The sequence below is a fragment of the Trachemys scripta genome, chromosome 11 (genome assembly GCF_013100865.1).
Source record: "Trachemys scripta elegans isolate TJP31775 chromosome 11, CAS_Tse_1.0, whole genome shotgun sequence".
In the NCBI taxonomy this organism is placed as follows: Eukaryota; Metazoa; Chordata; order Testudines; family Emydidae; genus Trachemys; species Trachemys scripta.
The window spans coordinates 1,568,934-1,593,381 of record NC_048308.1 but is presented as its reverse complement, the minus strand read 5'-3'; the positions used below and the strand labels follow the sequence as shown (position 1 = coordinate 1,593,381).

The 24,448-nt window shown below is 63.2% G+C and overlaps 1 protein-coding gene across 1 annotated transcript; it reads left to right on the top strand.

Annotated features, from left to right (window-relative positions):
* Positions 1-172: 172 nt before the first annotated feature.
* On the top strand, positions 173-23,629 carry RUFY4 (RUN and FYVE domain containing 4). Its single transcript, XM_034786466.1, has 13 exons — positions 173-285; positions 1,682-1,913; positions 3,683-3,733; positions 7,500-7,606; positions 8,372-8,497; positions 9,707-9,813; positions 10,878-11,021; positions 15,650-15,713; positions 16,481-18,517; positions 18,876-18,982; positions 20,074-20,220; positions 22,455-22,586; positions 22,983-23,629. The coding sequence occupies exons 3-13, from the start codon at positions 3,688-3,690 to the stop codon at positions 23,083-23,085; spliced, it is 3,120 nt and encodes a 1,039-aa protein (XP_034642357.1). The 5' UTR covers positions 173-285; positions 1,682-1,913; positions 3,683-3,687; the 3' UTR covers positions 23,086-23,629.
* The last annotated feature ends 819 nt before the right edge of the window (positions 23,630-24,448 follow it).

Sequence of the window (24,448 nt, the reverse complement as noted above, 5' to 3'; positions counted from 1 at the left end):
CCCCCAGCTCTGCCAGTGCCCCTCACTCCCGACCCGCAGCTCCTGCTAGCCCGGCCCTGGGCTCTTCCCCCTGCCCAGATGGTGCCCCCTGCTCCTCCCCGGAGCTCACACGCCAGCCGCTGCCCTATCTCCTCTCGCTCTGACTCGCCGGGTCCCACCAGCGCCACTTCCTGCTTTCACTTTGCAGGTGGCGAGTGGCTGCCTGGGGAGGCGGCCCGGGGTGCCCTCCCGCCCGGCACCTCTCCTCTCCCCCCCCGGGCAGGGTCCCCCCAGAGGCTGGCACAGGTAGGAGGCATTTGGCTGCCCCAGGGCCGGGTGGGGCAGAGACAGGCTTGTGGGCTCCTGCTGCAGTCGCTCGGCTGGTGGCTGGCACCGGGCACAGGGCACGGTGCCCAGGCAGCAGCTGGGGATGGGAGAGGCCCCCACCCCCATGTCTCCAAACCGGAGGAAGCCGGATCCCACCGGCACCTGGGGGAGCCCGTCTGGGAACATGGCTCAGGCTGGACCGGCGCCTGCAGCCGGCACCGTCCCTCCCAGGGGCTTGGGGAGCCCCCCCCCCTACGCCCCGGGGCTGGAGCAGGACGCGAGCGCTCACCCGGGCAAGGAGATCAGCTTTCAGGAGATCCCAAAGCCCAGGGGGAGCGTGCGGTGGGGGCTGAGGGTAGGGTAACCAGGTGTCCGGTTTTCGACCCGAACATGTGATGGAAAAGGGATCCTGGCGGCTCTGGTCAGCGCCGCTGACTGTCCGGTTGGCGGCACCGTGCAGCAGGGCTGGCAGGCTCCCGAGAAGCAGCCGGCATGTCCCCACTCCGGCTCCTACGCGTAGGGGCAGCCAGGGGGCTCTGCACGCTGCCCCCGCAGCTCCCATTGGCTGGGAACTGTGGCCAATGGGAGCTGTGGGGGCGGCGCCTGCGGACAGGGCAGTGCACGGAGCTGCCCGGCTGTTCCTCCACATAGGAGCCGGAGGGGGGACATGCCGGAGGGGGGGAGAGGAAAGGGGAGATGGAGTGAGTGGGGGACAAGGCCCCGGAGAAGGGGCAAGGAGAAGATGCCAGCGCTGTAGCTGCTGTAGGCAGCGTGGGGTCTTTACCCCTGAGCCTGGAGCAGGGCAGGGCTCTGCGGGCGCAGCGCACCCCCGTCTGCCTTGCTGGGAGGACTAGGCTGGTAGCTGGCCATAGCCCCAGCGGTGACACCACTAGGGGCCAGGGAGAAGGACCATCCACCCACAGGCTTCAGGGCTGGGGCTGAGCGCCAGCTGGGGTCAGGAAGGACTCGACCCCAGGGCTTGGGCTGCCTGGCCTTGTTGAAGTGTCCAGCATTGGCCTCCCTTGGTGATGGGACACTGGAGCAGACAGGCGTTTGGGTCCTGGATCACGGAGCTTCTCGGGGCTCTCGCTGGCCGGCTCCCCTGGGCAAGGCCTCGCATCCCGTGGTGCCATCTGGCCCGAGCTGGGCACAGGCCATGGCTGAGAGGGACCCATACGGACGTACCCGGCTCCGGTGCCCCCGGACATCGGTCAAGCTGGGCTCGGGCTCTGCAGTGTCCTTGTGACCCAGCATCAAAGAGCCCCCCCCCACCCCACTAGCCCCCCTTTCTCCAGCCCCCAGCCCAGGAGCTCCCGCAGAGCCAGCTCTCTCTCGCCTCCCCCCAGCTCCCGCTTCGCTGTTTCGTTTCCCCCAGGGCAGTTATTTCGGGCCCAGCCGCTCGGCTCCTCCTGGAATGGGGGCGCTGGGGTTCCTGTTTGCCGCACACAGCTCACGCCCTGCACTTCCTCCTTGGGAAGCAGCGACTCCCACGTGAAAGGAGAAGCAGCCTGCAAGCGGCAGGGAGAACCGAGCCGGGCCCTGCTGCCAGGAGAGGGACGCTAGCAGACTGCTCAGCCCCCCGGCCCCCCCCAGAGATCCCCACCCAGGTGAGTCTCACCCCCGGTTTGACAGAGCCGGAGATGCAGACGGGACTGGCCCAGGGTCACCCAGCAGTAGAACCGGGAGTGGAACCCAGGAGTCCTGCATCCCCGTCCCCTGCTTTAACCACTAGCCATGCTGCCCTCCCCAGAGAAACCCTCTGAACCTGGCGGGCAGCCCTCCGTGGAAGCAGAAACCGACCCGACGTTCCTCTCCCATGGGAAAGGGCTGAGTTCAGAGTGGGATTCTTGGCAGGGCTGGCGGGGGGGGAGGTCCCATTTGGATGATTATTAAGATTCTCCTTGTGGGACAGCCTGGAAGCCCCCCCGGCCCTGGGTACAGAGAACTGCCCCCCGAGGGGGCGTTGCCAGCTCCAGTGAGCGCCGGGGGGGCGGGGAGGACACTGACAGAACAGGTTATATCACTAGCTCAGGGGCGTATCAGCCTCTCCCCCCCCCCCCCCCCCCCAGTCACCAGGGGACCACCAGGGACTGCTCCATTTGCGGGTGAGAAATAACGGAGGACGAACATTTCTACCCGCCCGGGGGACGTGCCCCTCTCCGGAAAGACCCCGCTGGCCTTTGTCCCACTCTCCTGCGCTCTCCCAGCCGTGCCCATGGCGCTCAATGCCCGCTTTGTTCTGGGCTTCGCCCGCCCGCCACATGTCCTGCCGTTCCTCCCGGCAATGTGGGGACATCCAGACAAGCCGCTGGGGCGAGCCCCGGCCTGGCAACACGTGGGGGCTGCGGCCACGTTCACTGACACTCCTGGCCTCTGGCGATTGCTGGCTCCAGCCGGGAGGGTGCAGCGTGGCCCAGGGCTTGGGACGCTTTGCCCGACCCGTGTGCTGGACACACAGCTCCTGCCAGAGAGGTGGGAGCTTTCTCTGTGGGCCTGGTCCGGACGTCAGTGGGCTCGGGCAGGGTGCCAGGAGTCACGCCAGGAGTCATGCCAGGTTTCTCGAGAGCAGAACCTGCCCCTGGGCCGGTTCAAAGCCCCACGGGGCCTTGCAGCCCTTCACGCCCCCGGGCTGACTGAGCTCCCAGCACTTCCCTGCGTGCGGGTCACTATTAGTCACCTTTGCTCCGTGCGTGCGGCGCTGGGGAACTGGGGCTTTCCAGGCAGGTGGGAGGCAGGGAGAGGAGCCGGATGGGGCAGCAGCCGGCAGCGTCGCAGTGACTTGGGGTGCAGCCTGCTCTGTTGGGGGAGTCGGGGGGCCCCAGGCCTCTCTGGGGTGCAGGGTCTGCTGGAGGGAGGGAGGGAGCTCAGGGATGGGCTGGTGGCCACAGCATTCGGCCTGGGCTTCTGTAAACCCCTCTCTCCCCCCAGAACAGTGTGACAACCCCCAACCAGTGGCTGGGTCAGGATAAGGACCTACTACTGCTCCCAGCTAGTGGAGCTGCTCTCTCAGCTCTGAGCTACAGGGCGGGGTTATGATGCTAGTTGGTGCTCTTTGCATGGCACGGCCTGCTGAGGTGCTGGTCGGGGGGCTGGGGGTCACGCCAGCTCCTGGGGCCCCTCTCAGACCACAGCTCGGCTGGGAGATGCCACGTTCTTGGTGCCCTCTGGGTCAGGTGTGGGAGGGACTCTCCCACGCCCAGGTGCATCGTGGGCATTGGCCGTGGCTGGGCGGAGTGGGCCGGGGGCCAATGGGGTGATCACATCTCACCCCCAGGGAGTGCAGCGTGGGGCCAGTCTGTGCCCGGGACCTCAGAGGGCAGAGACAGACCCACAGCGCCGCCTCGCCCCCCCCCAACCCTACCTTGTCCCGTTGCAGGCACCATGGCCGGAGCCGGAGAACTCCTCCGCATGATCCAGGACTTAAGGGGTAAGTGTGACAGCGACCCCCTCCCTGCCTGGTGGGGAGACACCCTGCCGGGCGCTGTGCTGGCACCAGTGCCAGGACGGCAGGCGACTGCCGGCTCCCCGTGTCAGGGGCACAGGCTGGCCCAGCCCGGAGAGCTGCCCTGCAGTGCAGAATCGCTGGGGTGTGGGAACGCCAGGCCCCAGAGCGCCCCCCGCCGGGGGGGGGGGGGGGGGGGGGGGGGGGCCCCGGGGGGGGGGGGAAGGCCGGGGGGGGGGGGCCCCCCCGGGGGGGGGGGGGGGGGAGCTAGGAAGGGGCCTCTGGGAACTCGCAACTGGCAGGTGGGTCAGGCCAGCATGCGGGGGTGGGGGAAGGGGAGATGGGTCAGGCCAGCGTGCGAGGGGGGGAAAGGGGAGATGGGTCAAGCCAGCGTGCGAGGGAGGTGGAAGGGGAGATGGGTCAGGCCAATGTTCGGAGGGGAAGAAGGGGAGATGGGTCAGGCCAGTGTGCGAAGGAGGTGGAAGGGGAGATGGGTCAGGCCAGCATGTGGGGGTGGGGGAAGGGGAGGTGGGTCAGGGCATCCTGTCGGGGGGGGGGGAGTACAGATTGGAACTGGCAGGGGTTGGGGTGCCCGGGGCAGGGTCACTGGACAGGTAGGGAGCTGTGTTCGGTGCGGGGGGCTGGGTCGGTTGCAAGAGGGGTGCCTGGCAGAGAGACAATCAGTGTAGCCTCGTACCAGCCATGGCTTAAAGGGTTAACACCCATGGGTGGTGGGAGCTCTCCTATGGAGGAGTGACTCGCACAGGAAAGGAGTCACTCAGCGGTGGCTGGGCCGAGGGGATCCCCCAGGCTGGCCCTGTAGAGCACAGCCCGGAGCCGGTCCCAGAGCTCGTCCCCGTCACACAGAGCGGCTCGGCCAGGGGAACAGCCAGGCCTGAGTTCAAAATTTCCACTGCCGGAGAGTCCAGCCCCACCCTGGGCAAATTGTTCCACTGGCTAATGACTCTCCCGTAACAGCCTCGCCCTGTTTCCACTCGAGGGGGCCCTGCTCCGGCTTCCAGCCACTGGGCTGGGCGAGGCCTTTCTCTGCTGGCCGGAGGAGCCCGTTCTCCTAGTGGTTCCCCACGTCGGCACGTCCAGCCTGGGATCTAGTCGCCCCTTAGCCTGCTCCGTGACTCTCCCTAACCTTCCCTCCTTCTCCTGCTCTTCTCCGACCCCTCTCCAGTTCTCCCCACCCTTCCTGAACTGGGGACGCGGGATTGCATGAGCCGTTCTTATGGGCTTAACTCCACTTGCCCTCGCGCAGGGGCTCTAACCTTTCCAGACCGCTGGCCCCCTTTCAGGAGGCCGATTGGTCTTGGGTACCCCAAGTTGCACCTCACTTCAAACCAACTTGCTGACAAAATCTGACCTAAAAAGACAAACGCGTCACCGCACACTAGTACTGACAAATGGCCGACTTGCTCATTTTACCAGATCACAGGATCATAGAATCTCAGGGTTGGAAGCTGTGAGGAAGTGGGACTGTTCTTAATGTTTCCTCTGAATACTGTGGGGGGGCCTCAGTTTCTGACCGACACTCTGTCTCCTGGCAACTAATGGCCAGGCCCTTCCCCCACGCAAGGGGATGCTAAAGGTGTGGGAGAACAAAGAGATCAGGTGACCTCCTGGCCCGGGAAAGAGACAAAGGCCAGAAAGGAGGGGCTGGAGGGGGTTTCAGTTTGGAGCTGGCTGGGGACAAGGAGTGAGGGCAGACGGGGGTGGCTGGCTCACGGGACCCCAGAATGGACCCGGCCGAGGGGTCCCATTCGCTGCTGTACCTACAAGCTCTGTTTTAGACCATGTTCCTGTCATCTAATAAACCTCTGTGTTACTGGCTGGCTGAGAGTCACGTCTGACTGCGAAGTGGGGGGTGCAGGACCCTCTGGCTTCCCCAGGACCCCGCCGGGGCGGACTCGCTGTGGGAAGCGCACGGAGGGGCATATGCTGAATGCTCCCAGGAGAGACCCAGGAGGTGAAGCCATGTGAGCTTCTTGCCCTGAAGACAGTCTGCTCCGAGGGAGAGGAGGCTCCCCAAAGTCCTGACTGGCTTTGTGGGGAGCAGTTCCAAAGCATCGCCCGTAGACTCCATGATAAAGGGACCTCAGGAGGTCATCTAGTCCAACCCCCTGCTCAAAGCAGGACCAACATCAACTAAATCATCCCAGCCAGGGCTTTGTCAAGCCAGACCTTAAAAACCTCTAAGGAAGGAGATTCCACCACCTCCGTAGGTAACTGTCACTGAGTGTGGGGGAGACCAGGCCCTGCACCCCCGGCTTCCTGCGATTCACCATGACTCTCAGCCAGCCAGTCAAATAGAAGGTTTATTTCGATGACAGGAACTCAGTCCACAACAGGTCTTGCCAATACAGACAACAGGACCCCCTTTAGTTAGGTCCATCTGGGGGCCGCAGGGAAGCCACAGCCCTGTTGGTCGGGGCACCCCTCTTTATTTCCCAGCCAGCTCCAAAAACTGAAACTCCCTTCCGCCCTTTCTCCGCTTTCCCGGGCTCCTCCTCCAGCCTTTGTGTCCTTTGTTCAGTTTCCCGGGGGCAGAGGTGTTACCTGGCCTCCAACCCCCCTCCTGGATTCTCATGTTACATGCTCAGGTCTGCTCCCTTCCTCAATGCAGGCCGTCCCAGCAAAACTCCCCTGCAACATTCCCAGGTTAATACTCCCCACTCCGCATTCAAACAACACATCAAGAACATTCCCACTTCCTCACAGTAACCCATTCCAGTGCTTCACCACCCTCCTAGTGAAATAGTGTTTCCTAATATCCAACCTGGACCTCCCCCACTGCAACTTGAGACCATTGCTCCTTGTTCTGTCATCTGCCACCACTGAGAACAGCCGAGCTCCATCCTCTTTGGAACCCCTCTTCAGGTAGTTGAAAGCAGCTATCAAATCCCCCCTCACTCTTCTCTTCTGCAGACTAAACAATCCCAGTTCCCTCAGGCTCTCCTCATAAGTCATGTGCTCCAGCCCCCTGATCATTTTTGTTGCCCTCCGCTGGACTCTCCAATTTTTCCACATCCTTCTTGTAGTGTGGGGCCCAAAACTGGACACAGTACTCCAGATGAGGCCTCACCAGTGTCGAATAAAGGGGAACGATCACGTCCCTTGATCTGCTGGCAATGCCCCTACTTATACAGCCCAAAATGCCGTTAGCCTTCTTGGCAACAAGGGCTCACTGTTGACTCATATCCAGCTTCTCGTCCACTGTAACCCCTAGGTCCTTTTCTGCAGAACTGCTGCCTAGCCATTCGGTCCCTAGTCTGTAGCAGTGCATGGGATTCTTCCGTCCTAAGTGGAGGACTCTGCACTTGTCCTTGTTGAACCTCATCAGATTTCTTTTGGCCCAATCCTCCAGTTTGTCTAGGTCCCCCTGTATCCTATCCCTACCCTCCAGCGTATCTACCACGCCTCCCAGTTTAGTGTCATCTCCAGCTTCTAATTTACTTTCATTGCTATCAACTTTCCCTCCCCCCCTTGTTTATACGGCTGCTTTCACTTTCTCCCCAAGCCTGGCTGCTGGGTTTGTACCTTTCTCTTTTCACCTGGGCTTTTGGGGCCCAGTAAAATCTTCTTCCGCGGCATCTGGCCCCAAGGGTCTCAGCGGCTCGGGGGTGCTCTCGCAGAGCAGAAAGTCCTGGGTTCAGTCCCCACAGCCTCCGTGGTGTCTATGTGTGTGTAGCCCGGGTGGGTGGGCTGGGAATCGCCTGCTCACGGCTCCCCTGTTCCCTTCCAGACACCGTCGGGGACCTCAAGCAGAACTACAAGGAGCGGAGGTTGCCGGTCACTGACGGCAGCCGGGAGCTTCACGGGCTCTGTGCCCAGCTGGAATTCCTGCTCCAGGTAGGGACTCCAGGACCCTGCTGTCCCAGTCAGGCAAACTGCCCCCCGCCGTCTGCTCGTGGGCCCAGCCCCTCTCCACCCTGCATGGCCTCGGCTCGCCCATGAGCAGGCCCTTTGTGAATCTCTTTGCAGAGACTCCCAGAGGGTCCCGGCAAGTGAGGTCCATAGCTACTGACGCTGGAGTGGCCGAGAACCGGTTGAATGCAGCCCCCCCACGCACCCCTTCCCCCACTAGGGCCGCGCTATGGCTGGAGGCTACCGGCTGTACTTCAGAGCTGGCCCCCATGACACATGGCACTTGGCTTTGATCGCCAGACAGAGGCAGGCCAGTTTCATGAGCCCCATGACACAGGGAAACTGAGGCACAGAGCCGGCAAGGGCTCACTCAATAACTGCCCTGTTCTGTTCACTCCCTCTGGGGCACCTGGCATTGGCCACTGTCGGAAGACAGGAGCCTGGGCTAGATGGACCATTGGTCTGAGCCAGTCTGGCCGCTCTTATGTTCCCACGATGGCCTCCGTGGGGGGTAGGAGCACCGCCAGCCAGGGGCATGGGCAGTGGTGGCCCTGTACTGGTAGGGGGAGCCCTGGGTGAACCCCAATTCCCACCCCCACCCCCCGTCCCAGCAGCCAGGAACCACAGGCCTAAGCAACAGCCCCCTTCCCACTACTGACCCCTCCTGGCGGCAGGCAGCCGCTGCAGCGAGCAGGCTGGGGATCCCGCGCTCTCCTGGGCTCACGGCTGCCGTCTCTTTGCCCGGCTCAGTTTGACCTGAAGGAGAAGAGGAGTTTCTTCGGGCAGCGGCGGGATTACTGGGACTTCCTGTGCCATGGGCTCGCGAGCCGGCGCCAGGGGCACGAGGGCGTGCGATTTGTCAGCTCCCTGGAGAAGGTGCGTGGGGGGCGGGGAGTCTCCACGGGCTGCTGGTGGGGAGGTCGCTGGCACCCTTCCCGGCCTCCTGGGGCTCTGCATTGCTTTGCAGGACATTTTCTTGCTGCCAACAGGCCCAGCCCTTCTGCCGCCCTGGCCACGGGTGCAGCCGGTGTCCTTGAACCATTTTGTAGGGCATTTTCCCCATCCCACTTACAGTTTTCTGCTGCGGCCCCTCACTACCAACCCGCAGCCCCTGCCAGCCCAGCCCTGGGCTCCCCCCCAGCTCTGCCGATGCCCCTCACTCCCGACTCGCAGCTCCTGCTAGCCCAGCCCTGGGCTCCCCCCACAGCTCTGCCGGTGCCCCTCACTCCCGACTCGCAGCTCCTGCTAGCCCAGCCCTGGGCTCCCGCCCCAACTCAGCCGGTGCCCCTCACTCCCGACCCGCAGCCCCTGCCAGCCCAGCCCTGGGCTCCCCCCAAGCTCTGCCGGTGCCCCTCACTCCCGACCCGCAGCTCCTGCTAGCCCAGCCCTGGGCTCCCCCCCAGCTCTGCCGGTGCCCCTCACTCCTGACCCGCAGCCCCTGCTAGCCCAGCCCTGGGCTCCCCCCCCAGCTCTGCCGGTGCCCCTCACTCCCAACCTACAGCCTCTGTTATTCCAGGCCTGGGCTCCCATGAGTTGCCTTTGATTCAGATGGTCTCCCCCAGTGCCTGAGAGAGGAAAGGGGGTTGGGGTGATNAGCCCAGCCCTGGGCTCCCCCCACAGCTCTGCCGGTGCCCCTCACTCCCGACCCATAGCCCCCTGCCAGCCCGGCCCTGGGCTCCCACCCCATAGCTCTGCTGATGCCCCTCACTCCCGACCCACAGGCCCTGCTAGCCCAGCCCTGGCCTTCCCCAAGCCAACAGCTCTGCTGACGCCCCTCACTCCCAACCCTGGGCTTTCCCCGCTGCCGCACCCCCAGCTCCATCGGGGCCCCTGCAAGGCGGCCCTAGGAGAACATTGGATGTGGCTGGTCTGGATCTGCGCGGCTCTGTCTCGGTGCAGGAAGCCGGGCTACACCTTCGAGGAACCTTCTCGCCCCGTTTCCGTGAGCAGGAGCCGTCGCCGCCCGGGCTGGGGAAAGCAGGTGGCACCAGTCGCTGAGGACAGGGCTGGACAGACAGGCGGGGGGTGGGCAGCAGAGCGGGGGGCCGGCAGGATCCTCCTCTAACGCCTCCCGTGTGCCCACAGCTCAGGACCCCTGTGGGGAAGGGCCGAGCCTTCATTCGCTACTGCCTGGTGCACCGGCAGCTGGCCGAGTCGCTGCAGCTCTGCGTCCTGGACCCCCAGATGACCAGGTGAGGAGCCCGGCGGTGGGGCAGGGCCGGGGGATCTGTCTGAAATAGACAACCCCTGAGACGCCGCGGGGGGAGCCCCGGGCTCCGGAGCAAGAGGGGCATCAAATGAAAGGGGAGAAGGGAGCTGAGAGAGGGGGGCAGATGACCCCCGGGCAGCGAGAGACGCTGTAGCAGGGACAGGCCCCAGGGACAAACGCTGCAGGAGGCAAATCCAAACAGGTTAAGTCCTGGGACCTCCTTCCACCCCGAGGCACCTTGGAGAAGCTCCCAGCCCGGCCCAGGCTGCGGGGTCAGGGGTGGCGGGAGCGCGCCGAACATCCCTGTGTAGACGGCGCGGCTCAGGCTGCAGCTCTGAAGCCGGGGTGGGGAGGAGCTGGAAAGCCAGAGCGGCGACGTCTACCCAGCTCATGTGGGTGCGCTGGCATGGGCCCGGCTCCCGCAGCTCAGCATGGACGGAGGTGGCGTATTCGGGGCTCGGCCTGCGAGCGAGGAGCACTTTTCCTAGGAGGGCGAAACGCAAGCCCTGGGGTGGCAGGAGCTAGGTGGGTAAAAGTGCGAGCACACAAGCGTGCGGCTCCTGTGGAAACCACGTGCACTCAGGTCGCTGCCCTCCCCCCGCACACATGCCCCCTTCGCGGATTTGATCTTGGTCTCACAGATGGGTCTGTTGTTAAAACTCAGGCCAAGGGGAGTCAGGACTCGTGGCTCTGCTACTGACACCCTGTGTGAACGGTCACCCCACTCTGTGCCTCAGTTTCCCCCTAGGAAGTGATCTGGGAGGGAGTAACAGGAAGAGAAGGGGACCGCGGGGGGAGAGTCAGAGGCAGCATGTAAAGGGTGGGGGGGTTTCAGGAGACCAGATCTAACTCCCCAGTAAGACGGCAAATTCTGAGCCTCCTGGAACAGGGGGTGCCATGAAGCGCACAGGGCGCCGCCCTCTCTCCGTCCAGGCGTCACCACCTCCCAGCAGCTGGCTGGTGAGCTAGGAGCCCAGGGCAGCCCCGGAGCCGGCTGGGGCAGGGGCTGGCTGGGATCTCAGGGCCCCTCTGGCTTGTTGGCTGCAGTGAATGGTACTACGCCCGGAGCCCCTTCCTGCACCAGCAGCTGCGAGCCGACATCCTGGCCTGCCTCTACGAGCTGGACGGCGTCACCTTCCACCTGGCCCTCAAGAGAGCTGACCTGGACGCGGCCTGGCCCATGTTCTCCGAGTGAGTGTCAGGGCGTTGGGGGGCAGAGATACCAACAAACGCAGGTGGATGCAGCAGGGACGGGTGCTGGAGAAACTTCCCACACGCAGCTGTACTCATGCCCCTCACTCCCAACCCGCAGCCCCCTGCTATCCCTGCTCTGGGCTCCCCCCAACTCTGCTCGTGCCCCTCACTCCCGAGCAGTCATGGTCTGTGGGTTGGGAGCGAAGGACATGGCACGGGCAGCCTTCAGGCCTCGTGCATCAGGTGCGGCTCATATTGTAACCCCCGTCCCCCTGCTGCACAGCACCCAGTGATCAGCACACGCCAGCCCCCGAGCACGTCCCTCCCCGTTTAGCTGCATTTCCAAGAGGTCTGGCCACCAGCTCCTGGCACCGCTCGCTGGCACCGCTGCCAGCGGGCACGGCTGAGGCTCAGGGCAACGGCCCATCTCAACTAGAGCCCACGGGCCCATACGGCTCCGAGCCTAGCCCCAAGCAAGTAGGCCAGCAGCTCACGGGCCCTGCCCAGTCCCTGCTTCCCCAGCTCAGCATCAAACCCATCCACGGACGTCAGCCCCCCAGCGCAGGAGCCTGCATTGTAAAGGCCACGGACCCGCCTTTGCCAAGAGGGGAGGGGCAGTCAGAATCCCCCTTGCCCCAGGCCGTTAGCAGCCTCACCCCTCTCTGGGTCTGGGCCCCCCTCCTCTCTGAGCGCCAGCCGGGGCCGGGGGAACACGCCCAGCTGGGTGTTAAACATTGGCCTCCCAGATGTTAAGGTCAGAAGGGACCACCGTGAGCGTCTACTCTGACCTCCGGCACCCCGCAGGCTCCAGAACCCCCCCACCCGCTCCTGTAACGGCCCCTGGGCTCTGGCTGAGTCTCTGACGTCCCCAGATCCTGCTCTAAAAACACTACAGAGAATCCACTACTTAAACCTGCAAATGGCCCGCGCCCCAGGCTGCAGAGGAATGTGAAAAAAACCAAACAGGGTCTCTGCCAATCTGACCCGGGGGGAAATTCCTTCCCAGCCCCAAATCTGATGATCGGTTAGACCCTGAGGATGCCGGCCAGGCAAGACCCCCCAGCCAGACAATTCTCTGTAGTCACTCAGTGTCCCATCCCCGGCTGTTGGAGATATTTGTTGCTAGGGGGCAGGATCGAACCTGGGGCCGCTGGTGCTTAGTGCATGAGTCTCTACAGCATGAGCTAAAAGCCAGCTGGCCCCCGACTAGATGGGACAGACCACCACACCCAGGAGGCATGTGGGTTACGCTGGCAGTCGCAGATGGGCGACATGCCATTGTAGGACACGGTCGGCAAACAGGACACTGGGCTAGACGGGCCATTAGTCTGACCCCCTCCATAAACAGATCCCACTCAGTCTTGAAGCCACTTCGGTTTTTGCCCGCTCTTCCCTGAGGCTGTCTCCCTCCCTCCCCGGGGTTTGCCACTTCCCACCAGATTTACTACACCGCATCGAAAAAGACGAAGGGAAAGAAAGGGTTAATCCCTGACAGCATAGGCACCCCTTGCTTCCAGCCCCCAAGGGGGGGTCACCCCGTGCCTCTGGGAGCTCGCCACAGCCTCCGAGCTCCTGCCAAACCGAGCGGGAGAGTCTTTCCGTGGCCAAGCGCTAGGGCCAAGCCGGACACGCCCGTACACCAGGCCGTGGGGCAGCGGCTCAAAGCCCCCGTTTACATCCGGCCTCTGATCAGCTGATCGCTGGGGAGCTAGCCCACAGCAACGCCAAGCGGCAGCTCCTCCTCCTCCTTGACTTCGCCCGGCCCTCTGCGGGATGCAGGCCTCAGGAATTATAACAGTTGCATCACACAGACAGCCTCCCCCACAGACAAACCCCTCCCCACCCACATCCCCTCCACATACACCCCCCTCCGGCAGCCCCCTCCACTGGGAGGTCAGGAATTGCTGGTAGCTGCATTTTGCAGATGGACGTGCTGACCACAGCCAGGCTGAGCAAATTGCAACAGGCCGGGGGAACTGGGCCCAGAGCACGGATCACTCGCTTCCCATGCCAGACTGTCCTTCCTCCTTCCAGGAGATAATGGCACGAAGTGTCCTCCTGCCAGCCTCCTCGGCTAATATCCATGAACCCCCCTCCCCGCCCGCGGGGCCAGCCAACCTGCAACAAGCCCCCGGGATAACTCGTCTGCACATTCGTACCAGCCGGGCGCTAATTGTTCTATTTGAAAAATCCAGTCAAGGAGCAAAAGCAGGGCCCTGCGACTCGGACGACCTGGCCCGAGAAACGACTGGCAAATAGCCGAAGTGAACAGGCTGGGAACGCCTGGGCCCAGTGGGTAGGGACGGTGTCACGGGGTCCACTCACCGCAGGTGGCACCTGCTCCTGGCCGCTCTGGGGAATCAGCTCCTTCCACGGCGGAGGTCCCCTGCTGCTGTTCGCTGCCCGCCCTGCTGCCGCGCGCTCTCTCTGCAGCCCTGCGGCCTCCTCTCCAGCCTCTGTCGCCCCAAACACGGCTCCCATCCCCAGGGAGCAACTGCAGACGGCTCCCCCGCGCCCCATTCTGCTCTCTGCCCCTTTATACAGCCCCAGCTGTTCCTGCCCAGCTGAGCACCCCCTACGCAGGGCTTTCCTCTCCGCCTAATAGGTTAACCCCTTGTGGGCCAGTGTGGGGTGGACACCCTGGCCCGGACTCACAGGCCCTGGGCTCTCTCAGCTCCAGTCTCTGGAAGGAACCCCCTTCAGTGTGACAGCCCTTCTCGGGGGTCCACTCTCTCCGGGGGTCAACCCCCTCCACCTCCTGGAGCCGCCCCTCTCTGAGCCTCAGTACTCCTGTCTCTGCCACTCGCTCTGGACCCCTGGGGCCTCCACGCCCAGAGGGGGCAATGCACCCTTCCTCCCCCCTTCCTCTCTGACTCTCCGCCAATGTAACACAGGAGGTTTATTGAGCGTCTGAACCCAGCCCAGGCACTTCTCAGGGCCCCGGGGCCTAGCAACCCTCAGCACAGAACATTTCTCCCCAGTCCAGCCACCCCTTCCTTATCACTGATATCATCTCCTCCCCTGGCCTTTGTCCTCCGTCCCAGGTAAACACGTCCTTTGTTCCCTCACTGGCTGGTCAGGTCACAGGACCCTCTCTCCTCGGCCCATTCATAGATTCATAGAATATCAGGGTTGGAGGAGACCTCAAGAGGTATCTAGTCCAACCCCCTGCTCAAAGCAGGACCAATTCCCAACTAAATCATCCCAGCCAGGGCTTTGTCAAGCCTGACCTTAAAAACTCCAAGGAAGGAGATTCCACCACCTCCCTAGGTAACCCATTCCAGTGCTTCACCACCCTCCTAGTGAAATATTGTTTCCTAATATCCAACCTAAACCTCCCCCACTGCAACTTGAGACCATTGTTCCTTGTTCTGTCATCTACCACTGAGAACAGCCGAGCTCCATCCTCTTTGGAACCCCCCTGTCAGGTAGTTGAAAGCAGCTATCAAATCCCCCCTCACTCTTCTCTTCTGGAGACTAAACAAGCCCCGTTTAACGGGCTGCCTCCCAAGCTGCTCTGGGCCTCCCAGTCACCAGTCGCTGGGTCCCCAATCTCCAGGCCAGTGTCCGGGGTCCCGACTGCTAGGCAAGGTCACACCTGGTCCTCTGCAACAACAAACCGTCTCCCACCCCCTCATTACACACACGCAGCACACAGGGAAACCGAGGCACACACAGTGTTCATGCAAAACACTAAGAAAATTCCCTGCTTTGTCACATACCCCATCACAGATGACAGAAGTTGGGAGAAGGATGAGGTTTAGGTCACGCACGAGGGGCTAACCACGATGGGGCCAGACCCCCAACGGCTAGGAGTTGGAGCCAACTGCCGGGCCACCTGCCACAGCCCCGTAGCAATAGGGTAGCCTTGATCAGCGCCCGTCACTTAGCCAATCTTCAGTGTTGCAGCCAGGGAAGGCTGGACAGGGCCCAAATTCAGCAGAAACGCACAATCAAGTCCCTAAATGTAAGATCCCAGCCTGGTGCCCACTGCCCCCAGCTTCTGGTTTAGCTGGACACGAGACGGGGAGAGCTCTGAGTTACTGCCGAGAATTCGTTCCCGGGTGTCCGGCTGCTGGGTCTCGCCCCCATGCTCAGGGTCTGGGGTCAAGAAGGATTTTTCCCCTGGATAAGATTGGGAGAGACCCTGGTGTGGGGGTGGGGGGTACCTTCCTCTGCAGCGTCTCCTCTGGCCTTCAAGTGGATTTGCTGGTTCAGGAGAAACTTATCCAAGAACAGGGGCTTTGGTCCGGGCTTGGCTCTGATCACACCCTACCAGGGCGGTTTCTGAGAGCAGTGTCATGGACACAACTCGGCCCAGCTCATCCATCACCCAGGGGAGAGGGGGGACTGGGCAGCTTTATCTGGGGGGCTGAGGAAATGTTTCCAGCTGGAGTGTGACTTTCCCAGGGGGTCTCTCCAATGTAAATGTTACTGTGCGGGGCAGTGGGGCCAGACCACCCTCGGATGGGCGTCTGCAGCTCCCTTTCGCAGGATTCAGTCTTTGGGCACTGAAGGCTGATAGGTCAGGGGAGGGAGAAACGGCTGGAACAGCCGAGGTGGGTCCAGGTAGCTGGGAGGAGACTCTGCCGGGCCGTTACCCTGAGTGTGTTTGTTTCCTTTAGGACTCTGTCCAGATCCTCCAGCCAAAGGCCCGTGACCAGCCAGAAGGAGGGGCCGGCCTGGCCGGTAGGTGATCCCGCCTCAGGGTGGGGCGCTGGGACTGTATCGTTCGCTGTTGGCACTGGTGGCACTGGCATTTCCAAAGCGCCCGTCCCCGGGATGGTTGGGAGGGAATCCGCTCAGAGCGTGGGGAGAGGCGCTGCCGATGCACACCGTGCCGTGGCTGTCATGGCAGGCGCTCTGGCCTCGAAGCCGCATCGGTAACGGGGCTGTCTCTAAACTGGCTTTATAGCCACCCGCTATGTTTCACCCCTGCCAGGAGCCCAGGCTGCTACGTGCCTGTCTGCCCGTTATGTGGCTACACAGACCAGATCCGCCCCACACTACTGGCTGACCCCCTGTCCTCCCAGCATGCATTGCTGGCGGGTGCCACTCTGGGGGCGTGTGGAGCGCTAGCCGGCCGGCTTTCCCAGCATGCGTTGGAGACGGGCCTGCAGCCCTGGCGGTGCTGTGGACGGAGCCGCAGTTTGGGCAAGTCAGTTGTAACCAGCTCGGAGCACAGCACCACCACCTGCTTAGGAGAGCTCTGCGGGTCTGATGCGGCTGATCAGCCAAGAGCTCCTGGGCTGGGCTACTGGGGGATTGAACCCAGGGCCTCCAGCTCCAAAGCCCAGGTCGCTACCACCTGAGCTAAGAGCCCCAGCCCGTTAGCTGGCCGTAGGAGCAGGTGGTTATCCTCCTAGCCACAAACAGGGGCGCAGACCCACTTGTCCCCAGATATCTCCGAAGAAGCCATCCCTCATTCTGTCTCTGCTCTTATTCGCCCGCTGTAGGTTGGGAACCCAGCTGGAGTCAGCGAGAAACACCACGGAGCCAGGAGAGGACCCCAGGAGGAACCCCAGCTCCCGGGACAGGTCAGCCGATCCCCGGGGCTGAGCACTGACGACCCGTTCCAGCCCAGACTGGAAGAGTCCAGGGAACATACGGCAACGGCGGCCTCTTTGGAGAGGAGCCCGGACAACGGGCGACAGGCGGGTTCCCAGCAGCGGGGCTCGGAGGCGGCTGGAGACCCAAAGCCAGAGGTTGAGCTCCGGAGGGTTAACGCCCAGCTGCAGCTGCAGGTCGAGGCGCTGGGCAGGGAGCTGGAGTCCATGTTGGTTCAGCAAGCGCAACGCCACCGCCAGGAGCACGACAGGCTGCAGCAGGAGGCAGCCCAGCGCTGCAGCCGCCAGGCGGAGGAGCAGGCCAGGCAGATCCGGGAGCTCCAGGACTCCAAGGCCTTCCTGAGCGACACGCTGGAGGAGATGGACGTGCTGGTGAGCGCCCTGAGGCGGCAGCTGTCCCAGAAGGAGGAGGAGGCGGCGTCCCTGCAGGCGCGGCACGGAGCCAGGCTGGCAGCGGGGGAGAAGCGTCAGCAGGAGCTCGCCGAGCGGCTTTCCCAGGCGACGCGCGACGCCGAGCAAGAGGCGGCCGCGGCGGCCGGCCTGCGCCAGGAGGCTCGGGCCGCGGCCAAGGCCCTGGAGGAGGCCGAGCGGCGGCTGAGAGTGCAGGAGGCCGAGAGGAGGGAGTACCTGGCGGGAGCAGAAGCCCAGGAGCTGAGGCACCAGCAGTTGCTGTCGCGGTGCCAGCGACTGCAGGAGAAGCTGAGTGCGAGCGAGGGGAGGCTGGAGGAGACGGAGGCCCAGGTGGCGGCTCTGCGGCACCAGCTCAGCCAGGGGCAGCGGGAAGGGCCCAGCGGCAGCCCCCCGCTCGGCCCGGAGGAGGAGACGGCCCAGAGGGCCGCGCTGGAAGGCAGGCTCCGGCAGGCCGAGCTGCTGGCCGAGGGGCTGAGAGAGAAGCTGGAGCGGGGCCTGGCGGAGGGACGGGAGCTGGAGAGGGAGCGAGAGGCCCTGCTGGAGTCGGCGGTGTCTCAGGGGCAGAGCCTGGCGGCCGCCCGGCTGGAGGCTCAGGATCTCCAGAAAGAGCTGGCTGCACGGCAGGAGCGAAACGCCTCCCTCCAGGCGGCTTTGGCGCACGCGGAGAGGGCGCTGATGGACAAGGAGGAAGGGGCGCGGGGCCTGCAGGAGGAGCTGGAGGGGCAGTCGGCCAAGCTGCGGGATGCCCTGGCCGAAAACGCCGCTGTGGCCTCCCGGCTGGCGGAAGCCGCCGCGGGCTTCGCGCGCGAGAAGGCCCAGCTGGAGGCGCGAGGGACCGAGGAGCGAGCCGGGCACGAGAGGGCTGTGGCCGAGCTGAGGAGGCGGCTGGCGGAGTGCGAGGAGCAAAGGCGGGCGGAGGGAGAGGAGAAACCGCAGCTCCAGGCCGTGCTGCAGGGAGTCTCCGAAGAGAGAGACGTCCTGGCCAAGCAAGTGCAAACCACAGCGGCCGCCCTGGAGAGCCGTGCCCTGGAGGCAGGCGAGCTCCGAGACGAGCTGGAGGAATTGAGGGCCCGCAGCCAGCTGGAGGACACCCGGCTGCAGGAAGCGCTGGCCCGGCAGAAGGAGGAGAGCGATGGGCAGATGGTGGCGCTCCGGCTCCAGGTGCAGACGTTGGAGCTGGAGAAGCAGAGAGCCGCCGACACGCTGGAGCAGGCCAGGGGGCAGCTCGCCGCCGTGCTGGCGGAGAAGGACGCCTTGGAGGAGACACTGGCCCGAGCTGCCGCAGAGCTGGAGCGGGCGGGGGGAGGCGACTGGCCGGAAGCTGGGGATGAGGGACCCCTGGGGCTGGCCAGAGGACGGGGCGCAGCGGAGGAGAAAGCGGCTGGAGGGGGTGGGCCGCAGATGGGCAAGCAGGTGCTGGCAGGGGAGCCGCCGGAGGACCTGGGGACAGCGGCCATGCTGGAGAAGGCCAGTCCAGAGCAGAAACCAAGGAAGAGTGTCGAAGAGATGGTGAAGGTAGGAACTGGCCATTGGAAGGGAGGGAATGGCACTGGAGTGAAATGCGGGAGGGAAATGGGGGTGAGGGGTTCTCCATGGCACATTTTGAATTTTCAGAAAAAAAAACCAAAAAACCCCTGCAAAATATTTCGATTCAGACAAGCTACTGCAGTGCATCATGGGCGTGGTAGTTCAGGTGCCTCATTCACCTGTTCACCTCTATGGCCTTGGCGCCCTGGTCAGACTACATCTCCCATGATGCACCAGGGTCTCCCCTCTTGGGGAGGGCTGTCACATGGCTGGGATGCATCATGGGAAATGTAGTCCAGCTGGGGGAGCCCAGGCCTGGCCTCACGTTAGTGCTTTACCCTGCTAGCACCTGACCACCCACCTGGAGAAGGCGATGGGGGAGGCCCAGCAGAAAGCGCAGCGGCTAACGGCCAAGGAGGAGGAAGCGAAGCAGCTGGCAGAGCAGCTGGGCAGGTAGGAGACGCAGTGAGCCCGGCCGATGCCCTGCGTACACGGCGCTGGGCTGGAAGCGCCCGGGCCCTCGGGATCCTTTGCAACGCGCCACTGCTGCCCGAGCCAGCGGGCCTGATTCTGACCTCGCTCACCCAGCAGGGAAAGTCGGGCAAGATGCCACTAAGGCCAGCAGCGCTGGGGGGGAAGTGATCAGAATCGGGTCTAATGAGAGGCTCGCAAAGAGCGAGAACAGTAAACCCTGGGCTCCGGGCAGCCCAGATACTGTGGTGATGGGCACCTTAGAAATGCTGACAGCCAGAGTCAAATGTACCCCTTGTTGCAAGCTCACCGACACGTCAGCCAATCAGACGAGAGCCCAATAGCTGACTAACGGACACACCAGCCAATCAGATGGGGCTTTCGTGGAAGGCATGGCCAGGCTGAGTCCGTAGCACTGAGAGCTTCCCCGCAACCGAAATCCAGAGAGCTCCAAATGCTCCCAATACGTCCGGCCCCTCTGCTGCTCAGGGCTCACAGGCCCGGCTGCTCGGCGGTGGTGACCTTGCTACATCCACAGCTGGCCAGAGAGTCTCCTGAGTTGGAGATGCCCCAGTGTTAAAAGCCAAGCCGGATGTAAAACCCCAACAGGCCCCGAGGAGCAATAAAGGCATAACCCCCGTGTCTTTCCCCCATGGTTCCACCCATGGTCTCCATGCCAGGGGAAATGATCCTTCCCCAGCCAGCCTCAAATACAGACGGATGCAAACCTGCCCCCCGGCAGGATCGTCTCTGGGTTTCCTGCCCGTCCCGGCGAGACGCTGGCCCTGCTTTGCGGTGTTCATTTGGCCCCAGAAATATCGGTGGCATTTTCTACAGGGGAGCTTCAGCGGGCCGCCTGGCTCCGGCTGGGGTGGCTCAGGCCTGTCCGCATGCAGCGTGGGGCTGACCCCCTTCGGGGCATCACTGCCGGAGCGGGGTGCTCTTGCAGTCCAGGGTGGTGCCCTGTCCGGCCTTTCCCTGCCCTAGCGACAGACCCCAGCGGTGGATCTCCGGCACCCTGCAGCTAACGCTTGCCAGGGCTCAGCCATCTCAGGGCTTGTCCTTCTGTCCAGGGCCCGGCAGGACGGGGAGCAGTTGAGGCTGGCGCTGGAGAGAGCACAGAGAGAAGCCAAAGAGCGAGAGAAGAAACACCTAGGGCAGCTGACCGAGCAGCAGGAGCTGGTCCGGGAGGTGAAGGGACGGCTGCTGGAACTGCTCCGGTGAGCGGCTGGGAGACGAGGAACGAGGGGGGATTCCTCGGGGACGTAGGCGTAGTTTGGCCTCTATATTTGGGGGGGGGGGGGGCAGCACCAGTCAGGCCAATGGGGCCACAGGTCATGTGGGTGGCAAACTCCATGCCTGACAGAGGCTTGCAGATTGGGGGAGCAATGCCCCCCCCTGGTCCTCCCAAACTATGCCCATGCTGTGAAAGCCAGGGTCGGGGGGAGGAGATGCAGCCTCTATGCTCCATCACTTGGAAACTTGAGTCTGCAGCCCCCTGCGATCCCAGCCCTGACCCCCCGCAAACACACAGCTCTGCTGGTGCCCCTCAATCCCGACCCGCAGCCCCCTGCGATCCCAGCCCTGACCCCCCTCAAACACACAGCTCTGCTGGTGCCCCTCACTCCCGACCCGCAGCCCCCTGCGATCCCAGCCCCTGGGTTTCTCTTGAGCAGCAGCTGCAAACTGTGCAGACACTGTTGGAGATTCTGTAACGTGCACAAATGGGGAGCTAGGCTAACCCCGAGCTCATTCTCGCTGGGCAGCAGATGGCGCTAGCCCCCAGCAGGACCACACCTCGGCCCCAGCCCCGTCCTGGCTCGTCTTCCAGCCCAGGCTTTGGAGCGGCCTTTTCAACCGGCTTCGACCCTCCGGCTGCAGCTAACGGTGCTGAGCCCTGGGGCTAAGCCCAGCCCAGAGCTCTGCCAATGCGCAGCCCATCGGCTCAGCGCCTTGGCTCTCCGGTGAGGTTTGTGCAACCCTAGAGGCACTAAGGATGGTTGCTAGTGTACACAAGAATGGCCACAGTGGGTCAGACCAGAGGTTCGTCTATCCCAGTGTCCTGTCTCTGACGGTGGCCAATGCCAGGGAATGAACAGAACAGGGAATCATCGAGTGATCCATCCCCTGTCGCCCATTCCCAGCTTCTGGCAAACAGAGGCTAGGGACACCCTCCCTGCCCAGCCTGGCTAGTAGCCATTGATGGACCTGCCCTCCAGGAAGTTATCTCATACTTTTTTGAACCCAGGTATACTTTTGGCCTTCACAACATCCCCTGGCAGGGAGTTCCACAGGTTGGCTGTGCGTTGTGTGAAGAAATACTTCCTTTTGTTTGTTTTCAACCTGCTGCCTGTTAATTTCATCAGCTGACCCCTGATTCAGGTGTTATGAGAAGGGGTAAATAACACTTCCCTACTCACTTTCTCCACATCAGTCATGATTTTATAGACCTCAATCATATCCCCCCTGAGTCCCAGAGTTTTTAATCTCTCCTCCATCCCCCTAATCATTTTTGTTGTCCTTCTCTGCACCTTTTCAAATTCCAGTATATCTTTTTTGAGATAGGGTGACCAGAACTGCACACAGTATTCAAGGTGTGGACGTACAGGGATTTATATAGAGGCACTGGGATAGTTTCTGTCTTATTATCCGTCCCTTTCCTAGTGGTTCCTAGCATTGTTCGCTTTTTTGACTGCACGGCACATTGAGTGGATGTTGTCAGAGAACCATTCACAATGACTGCCAGATCTCTTTCTTGAGCGGTAACAGCTCATTTAGACCCCATCATTTGGTATGCATAGCTGGGATTAGTTTTGCCAACGTGCACAACTTTGTGGTGTGGTCAGGTAGCAAAGTGTAGCCCTGATGGCCAGACCGGAGGGGCGAGAATTGCGTATGAGACAGTGCATGGGGTCATTGCACTCACAAACCAGCCGCTGGCCACTGAATCGGCCGTTTGTGTGCGGTCGCTGGGACTCTGCGTGCAGCTGTGGCCATTGTGTAACACACCTCCAAAGTGTGTGTGTGTAACGGCCGCCCCGTGCAGAGGGTAACAGCCTGCCACCCAATGCCTGGATTTCTGTAGCTCAAGCGGTGGAGGTTGGGTGGGGAGGGAGGCAGAGGGCCGGTCTGCTGCTGACGGGGGAGATCACCAAGGGAGCTAGCTCTTGCAGGGGATGGGCAGGTCACACACACACTCCTGTGATGGGGAGGGAGCTGCAAAGGCTGCCCCCCTCACATCTGGCAGCTGGGGGGTGACAGTCACCGTGAGGCCTCTGGGGGTGGCCCTGGGGCTCGGCAGGGCTGGGGCTTTAGTAAGGATGGTTTGGGGGCTGGCAGGGGAAGCCCGTCCCCTGGGATGGGACCGGCGGGGGGATAGCAGCAAGGGCTGGGCTGGAGTCGAATGGGAGCGTCACAGGAAGGGAATGATGGGCCATCTCCCCTCACCCCCCAGGGAGAAGGACGCCTTGTGGCAGAAGACAGAGGGCATCAACTCCCGGGCCCCCAGCGTGGTGCCCCAGGACCTCAGCCTGTGCGCCCGCTGCAGCCAGGACTTTGGGTTTCTCTCCCGCAGGTACCAGTGCAGGTGAGGGGCCGTGGCCACAAGAAGTGGGGGTCAGCGGGGCGGGGGGAGAGGCCAATGGGAACGGAGCGCATGCCAAGTCACCTGGCCATGGGAGCGTGTTGGTATTACCCTTCTCCCCTGCCCAGCCCTGCCTCATGGCATTATGGGGCTCCCCTGCTCAGCCCTGCCCAGCACCGTTTTGGGGGTTCCCTGCTCCCTCTGCCCAGGCCAGCTGTCCCCTGCCCTGCAGCATTATGGGGGCCCCCCTGCTCCCCCCTCCCAGGCTCGGGAAATTGATGAAAGTGACAGAGTGGGATCCGTTCTGTGGGTGTGGAGAGGGTCTCCCAGGGGCGAGGGTGGGCGCAGCGGGTGCCTGTGGTGACGTGGGCCGCGTCACCTGCCTGGCTCTCTCCGCAGGCTGTGCCAAGGCACCGTCTGCCAGGCATGCTCGGTGGAGAGCGGCAGAAGGGAGCGCTGCTGTCTGCTCTGCTGGCAGAAGAGGAATTTCAAGGGCACCTGAGCAGGGCCCGCGTCCAGTGCGCCCTGCCTCCAGCTGGGGAGACCGTTCCTGGCACCGACCTGTCTCTCCGTCTGGGACCGGGGCGTCTGTAACCCTTCCTGTGCCCCCGCGCTGGCGACGGGGCAGCGGCTAGAACCTGTTGGGCTGGGCCCGCACTCGGCCCTGCAGACGTTTCCCCGTGTCCTGGCCCGGGGAGACCATTCCGGTGCAGAGACCCGGCCAGGCCCAGGCCCTTCAGCCCTGGGGGCACCTTAAAATGAATGGCAGCCGTGCGTATTTTAGCTCCCTCTAGTGGCTGGCCCACATAGAGGATAACAGCCTACTACTGCTAACAGAGTTGTTCAGGCGGCACGAGGTTGGGCTGTGGTGCTGAAGGTCCCGGGTTTGGAGCCTGCTGACGGCTCACGAAGCGGGTCAGTCCATAAACTCGTGGCTTGAGCAGGGCTGCTAGCGAAGGTCTCTGATCTGTGACAAAAGGAGACCAGGCCCCACAGGGGCTTTGATGTGCAATTACACTCAGCAAAGCTGGCCTCTGTGTGTTGTCTCGTGGCGCTTCCAGTCCAGGTTCTCTCCATTTCCCAGGAAAGCTGCCACTCCTGGAACCCCAGGCCGGCTGTGCGCGTTAGGTCTGCCCCAGGCCCTGATGGGAAGGGTCTTCTGGCTCCCCCAGTGCCAGGGATGCTGCAGCTGGAACTGTGGGGGGCGGCTCCCTGCCGCAGAGCGGGGCTGACGGGCGCGGGCCAGAGACGCTTGGTTCTGCCGGAGGAGGCGGCAGGGCTGGCTCTGATGCGCCGGGAGGGGGGCGGTTCAGCACCAAGGCGCTGTTTCGACCTAGTCACGGCTGCCCCCGTCTAGCACTGAAGCCCATGGAGTGCAGGGGCCTGCCTCCCCCGATCCAAAACCCCTCGACATCCCGGGCTTTGGCTCACATGGCCACAGGGGTGATAACAGCCTGCTACTTACTCACAGCTGAGGGAGCGCATCCTTTAGCTCCGGGGGCAGGGGCTTGTGCTGTCAATGCTGAAGGGCCGGGGGTCGTTCCCTGCGGGCGCCCCAGGGGTCAGGGCCAGCGAGGGGGAGAGGCTGGCTTGAGGGGCGGAGGCACGGTGTGGCGCTCCACCGGTTAAACCGAGAGACGCTGGTCTGGGCGAGGGCTGAAGGCGCCAGGTGCTGCCCCCAGTGCGGTGTCCCGTCTCCAGGCCTGTCCCCCCCATGCTGCACGGCAGCTGGCAGCCCCCCCAGCGTGACGCACAGGGGGGAGGGGGCAGGGGAGATGTCTCTTTGCCAACAGCCCCAGCGAGGTTTCCTGGCTCGATTGCAGCGAATTGCGACGGGGTTGGTTGGGCAAGAGGGTTCCCAGCCA

Excerpts from the sequence above, each read along its gene's own strand:
- RUFY4 (XM_034786466.1), top strand. The coding sequence starts at position 3,688 with ATGGCCGGAGCCGGAGAACTCCTCCGCATGATCCAGGACTTAAGGG. Across the intron at positions 18,518-18,875 it reads GTGTCGAAGAGATGGTGAAG|CACCTGACCACCCACCTGGA; the intron begins GTAGGAACTGGC and ends TTACCCTGCTAG. Across the intron at positions 22,587-22,982 it reads TCCCGCAGGTACCAGTGCAG|GCTGTGCCAAGGCACCGTCT; the intron begins GTGAGGGGCCGT and ends CTCTCTCCGCAG.